Source organism: Buceros rhinoceros, unplaced genomic scaffold (assembly GCF_000710305.1).
Source record: "Buceros rhinoceros silvestris isolate BGI_N320 unplaced genomic scaffold, ASM71030v1 scaffold14421, whole genome shotgun sequence".
NCBI classification, from domain to species: domain Eukaryota; kingdom Metazoa; phylum Chordata; class Aves; order Bucerotiformes; family Bucerotidae; genus Buceros; species Buceros rhinoceros.
The window spans coordinates 20,042-25,517 of NW_010396060.1; the positions used below are offsets into that span (position 1 = coordinate 20,042).

Sequence of the window (5,476 nt, forward strand, 5' to 3'; positions counted from 1 at the left end):
CTTGGGTGTAGGAGCCTTTCGATCTCACATTGCTTCACCTTTTACAAACACACAGCAGCTGTATAGGAAAACTATGTATAATAATATAAAATAACATCATAATACCAATACTGAAAAAATAAATAATTATAAGCAGAGCAGACTGGTGTTTAGCATTGCCAAACGTGAACTGTATGGAAGAACCAAAAATAAAGAAGTTTTTGTTAAAAGCCTGAATGGGTATATTTTTTAAATTATACATTTGGGACTTTTTAACGTCTTCCTGCTGTTTCAGCTAGCTGGACTTTAATTTTCACCCTTACCTGGTATCTCACAGGGATAGCAGCACTGTGACTTTGTCCTGAGCTCAAGCCATCAACCACAGCAATGCCAAAATACCTCAGGAAATCGATGCAAGTTTTTCTTCCAGAAAAGACCCGTGACCTTTCCAAGTGAAAGTCTTGGCCACCCCGATGGCATTTGCTCAGTAGACAAACAAAGAGCATCTCCACGAAACGCAAACCCTGTTGGCAGGAAATCAAACGTCTAATCAATGCGTCGGGCATCAGCAGCCCTGAGCGTCGCCGGAGCGCGGGGCTGGCGCAGGGCTGCGGCTCAGGCTCTTTCCCAGTTCAGCCTGGAGAGAAAGTGAATACAGAGGGGTTGAGTTGTGGATTTTGTCGGTGTTGAAGTTGTAGCCTCGTACGCAGGGGTGCGAGGCAGCTGTGTGCACCCTCGAACAAGGGTGGTGCAGGAGCGGGAGCAGCCTGAGTGTCCTTACAGCAGGGAAAGATGGGGAGTAGCAAAAGAGTTTTTTCTAGTTGCTTTTTTATAGGTCAAATGGAAAACTGTCTGAGTTTCTGGTCTTCTGCTCAGGACTGTCTCCCTTATGGCTGGCCCATAGCGGCGGGATCAGCCTTTCCCATTTGCTCCATTTATCGCGTGCTCATAAATTTTGTTCTAACATTTAATTTTAAAAAGAAATGTCTTACTGCAGCTGAAAGTGGCAAGTGGGAAAGCAGGTTTGCTCTCAGGCAGAGACACACGTGGACATGTGGGTAGGCAGGGCATGCCCTTGTGTGCCTGTACCTCTCACTGGCCTTCCTGAGCATCTCCCTGCATCTGTACGGATTGTGTCAACATCTTGAAAGTGATATTTGTTGTTTTGTGTCCAGTTGATTTCATTGACAGACACAGGTCCAAACCAAACACGATTAAAAGCTTAATAAAGTAAGAAGAGCAAATCTTTGATACCGTGGTGGGATAGCGGGCTATAACCAGGGGCTTAAAAACTCCAGATAACTGATTGATCATCACATCCCTTCTTCCCTAGCAGTGCGGAGGAACAGGGGGAGCAGGCTGAACTCGCTGGCTTATCAGAGTGCCAGGAGCATCAGAAGACAAAGATGATGGTTAGAAAAGATTTGAGGGATCAGGGTTTAAACAGGAACCCCCCCAGCCCATGTTGAATGAGCTCAGAGTGTCCTGCTGGCATCGACACCTGCTGGTGACATTGTCCTGCCAGAGCCACCGCAGCAAATACAACGGGGATGGTCTGAACCCCCCAACAACAAGCCGTTCCACATTTTGAGATGTTTTCTAAGACTGTTTTCCTGTTCTGCCGTGGGCCCTGTCAGGCAGCGCTCCCCTCCAGCTCGGGTACAGCTTCCCTCTCTGGGGGAGTTTTAATGGCGTGAAGACCTTGAGCGTGTCCCGTGGCACTGGCTCGCAACGCCTGTCTTTGCTTGTGGTGTGTGAGCTCGGTGATAGAACATCTTTGCTGCTTTTCTTATCTTTCCTGGAGGCACAGCTGAGCGATGGCCCAGCTGAGAGCTTTGCCTGGTTTTGTTTGCCTGGCTAACAATTGCTCCGCATGGTTATTTGCTGTTCCAGTTTCACGCAGATCAGCAGAAATGAGGTTTATTGCAGGAGGGAAAAGTCTGCCTCAACTCTTCTGGTTTTAGTACCGCAACAAATTGTTTAATTTAAAGAATGAGAGGTAAAAATGTTCTGTGGGGTAGAGAAGCAAAAGGAGCAGAAGGAATCCTGTTTTCAACAAGAACAGTCATAAAGAAGAAGAATTTGTCCTCCCTGTTAGAAAGGTCCTGTCAGCTTTGAATGGGTTGAAACCTGTGCCACAGTCTGTGAAATTTCTCTTTACAACCAATATCTCAGGAATATAATAGCCTTTCTCAGTAGAATAGTGTGAATCATCGTAAAGAACGCTGCAGCAAGGATATTGCTCTGCGGAAACTTGGCAGCAGCAGAGAAAGAGGATGGCATTTCCCCTGCTCAGCCAGAGGGATCCAAGAGAGGATGAGGACGAGGGTGCAGATTTGTCAGTACCCACAGGCAGGGGCCAACCCTCACCCTGCCCTTGCGGAGCCAGCCTGAGGGAACCCGGACTGACGGGTACCTCACGTCCCAACCTCACATCAAGGCCAGCTTAGCACAAACACCAGCCCTGTTTTCCTGCAAATCTCAGCAGCATTTAGTGGGTAAGCTTTGCACACAGGCCTGTAGTGTAAGGAGTGGAATGGTGGTTTATCTACTTGTTTTTAGCAAATAATTACGCTGGCTCCTGGGGGAGCGGGGACAAGCCCGGGGTAACTGCAGGCTGCGTTTCCCATGGCTGGTTGGGAGCACAGACCCACTACCTGCGTGTCAGCGATACAGCGTCAGCATTTCAGCAGCAGCGTTTGCGTGTGCCATCCACACACATCTTACAGAAAATGGCTTTTATTTTTATAAGTGAGGAAACAGCTTGTCTGAGCTCACACATCACACGAAGCCGAACCAGCGGACTCCCTCCGCTGAACCAGCAGACAGGCACAGCGTCACGCCTGCAGCTCCCAGGGACCCGAAACCAGAAAACAAAGCAGAGAAAGTGGCAAAGGAATGTAAATGAGGGCAGAAACATCCTGGAGACAAGGGTAATCACAGTAAGGAGGAAGGACCTGTGACATGAAGCTAACTTCTGGGGTCATGGGGGAAAACCCGGCGTGGCCAGGAGCTGGAGCCTGCTCTCAAGCTGAGTCCCAGGCTGCAGGCAGTGTAGAGTGGCAGGTTGGTCTCCAGGATGGTCGGGTACCCGTTGCTTCACAGACCAACGTCTTCCCTAGTCCAAACAAGCCAGGAGGCTGCGGCAGAGCGAGCTTTCTCCTCTTTATGCAACCCTGATGGCAAATGTTCATTTGTGAGAAGAAAACACTTCTCCAGACATGGATGCCCTGATTCTGGAGTGGGAAAACTTCTGGCAGAAGGTCCTTATCCCCCTGTTCAGGGCCTGAGGGCAAGTGGTGAAGCTGAGCAGGGTGTTATCTCTGCAGAACACACCCCCATTGTGTCCCCTCGGCTGCGGCACATCCTCCCGCGCTAATGGAACACACAAAGCCAATTAAATGCCTGATTGGATGAAGTGGTCACAGTCAAGTGACCCATCGCCAGCCAGTCACGATTCAAAATTTCCAAATATCATTAAGGTATGTGCGATAATCCCCCCTGAAAAGATTAAGCCATTTAACCTATTTCTGCTGTTTCCGATGAGATACAGAAAATGTGCAGCGCTGGGTGCGGGAGCAGGCTGAGAGCTGGGGTGAGTCCCAGAGCCCCGCGCGTGGCCGTGCAGCACATCTCACATCACCTCGCAGGCGCTTCAGATGGATCACAACAGGGCAGCGTGTGTGGCTTCAAGGGGAAGAGTCACTATTTTGCAGAGGAGACAGATCTGGGGGCTGCCTCCCTTCCCTCACCCTCTCTCTGCCCCCCTCTGCCAGCAAAGAGGTGTCAGAGGGGGAAAGCTGCCACCACCGCCGCCCCGACTGATCTCCCTTAGCCAGGGCTGCTGCACATATCTTTGAAATACAGATTGTTGTTGAATTTCCAAGGTAGTGCTGAGAACTGCAACACCTTCCTAGCCCGAGAGAGGTGTGAAGGTAATTTCCCCCCTGACCCAGGAAGAAGGAGGAATAATGGTGATTTAATAGATGCTGCTTCCCTCATCGTGTGGCTTGGCTGGGCCCTGCAACCACGCACATCCTTAAATGCTTTAAGCCATTACAGAAGCTCCAGTGCTTGGTCCCCAGCTGCCGTTTAAAAGCCAAGTCAGGAAAAGATGTCAGCGGACTAGGATCACCCCTGGTTAACGTCTGATTAGTAGTAAAATTGATATTGACTATCGATGGTAAATTGATTACAATTGATTTAGGTGAAAATAAAATTGAAATGTCGTGACGCAGTGAACTACTATGAGAATTAAAGAGGCTTTGAAACCTTTCTGTGACAGAGAACTCTCCGGCTGTGCCTTTGCACTAGCAAAGCCGCTGGTCGGTGGGGGAGGCTGGTTGCGCTGCAATAGCAAAGAGGAGCGAAGAGGAGATGTCTCTGCAGGGCTGGGCACTGGGGAGAAACCTGCAGAAATGGTTTTCCCTGCTCCACTCCCCGTTTCTCCTGCAGCCGTGGTGTTTAAGGGCTGTGGGGACGTACTCGTGTGTTTACCGTGCTCATACAGCTGCAGGTGTAACCCAGCCGTCCGGATTGGGGGACTGCTTGGTGGTGGCTACCGATGAAAAGCACGTCTTTATGCTGATATGATTGGAAAATCGGGCCCAGTGCTTCCACAGTAATGGAGTTTTATTTCTAGAACATCGTACTAGCCTTGAACCATGTTATTAGTGCTGGAGAGGAACACAGCCTGTTCTCCTGGAAAACCGATGTGTTTGCAGAATTCCTTTGCTGGGTGGCAGCATTTTCTCTGGGGTTAAGGTGGAGGAGAGAGTTTCCTCCTTTCTCTCACTTTGATGGATGTGTGGTGGAGAGCAGAAACATGAGACATGTCAGGAATGACTGAGTGATGCTCAAGGCTCTGACAAATGAGCTCCTGAAGGTCTTGCTGCAGCCAGTTAAGATGTTACTGCCCCGGTGCTCACCTCTGCCAGGGCCACCTGCCCCTTGCAAAGCGCGTGGAACAGAGGACGTGCTCCCACCTAAACCCTGGAGCTCACTGGTCTGCGTTAGCTTAGCCATGGGAGGAGATGGGAGGAGTGCAAAGTGGAAGGAGGGGCAGGAAGACACACGTTGTGTCCTACTGACCTGGTGCACAGGCAGTAAATTGCTTCGGGAAGGGAGTAACATCTTCCGCTGCTGCAGCGGTTTGCTCAGGGAGCACGTCACGACCTCGGCAATAAACATCAGGAGCCCAGAATCTATAACGCTCCTTTTCCTTCTCCCTTCCAGCTTGCTGCATTAGAGAGGCAAGTGTTCGATTTCCTGGGCTACCAGTGGGCCCCTATCCTAGCCAACTTCCTCCACATCATCATCGTCATCCTCGGCCTGTTCGGCACTATTCAGTACCGGCCCCGCTACATCGTGGTGGTAAGTAACACCTGTCGCATTTGGAGCCTTTCGCAGCCTGTGCTCTGGTGGGACACGGCGAGCGATGAGGAGCTGAGGAAAGCCCTTGGGAAATCAGGCGTGAGTGCTGGAAACAATTTCAGCA

At 50.3% G+C, this 5,476-nt stretch overlaps 1 protein-coding gene across 1 annotated transcript in view; it reads left to right on the forward strand.

Annotated features, from left to right (window-relative positions):
- Window positions 1–5,214: 5,214 nt before the first annotated feature.
- NKAIN4 (Na+/K+ transporting ATPase interacting 4) overlaps window positions 5,215–5,476 on the forward strand; it is a gene marked incomplete at its 5' end in the record, with an annotated part of 24,568 nt that continues 24,306 nt past the window's right edge. The window contains one exon of the mRNA XM_010145773.1: window positions 5,215–5,352. Coding sequence (XP_010144075.1) covers window positions 5,215–5,352 — 138 coding nt within the window. The remainder of the gene's footprint in view (window positions 5,353–5,476) is intronic.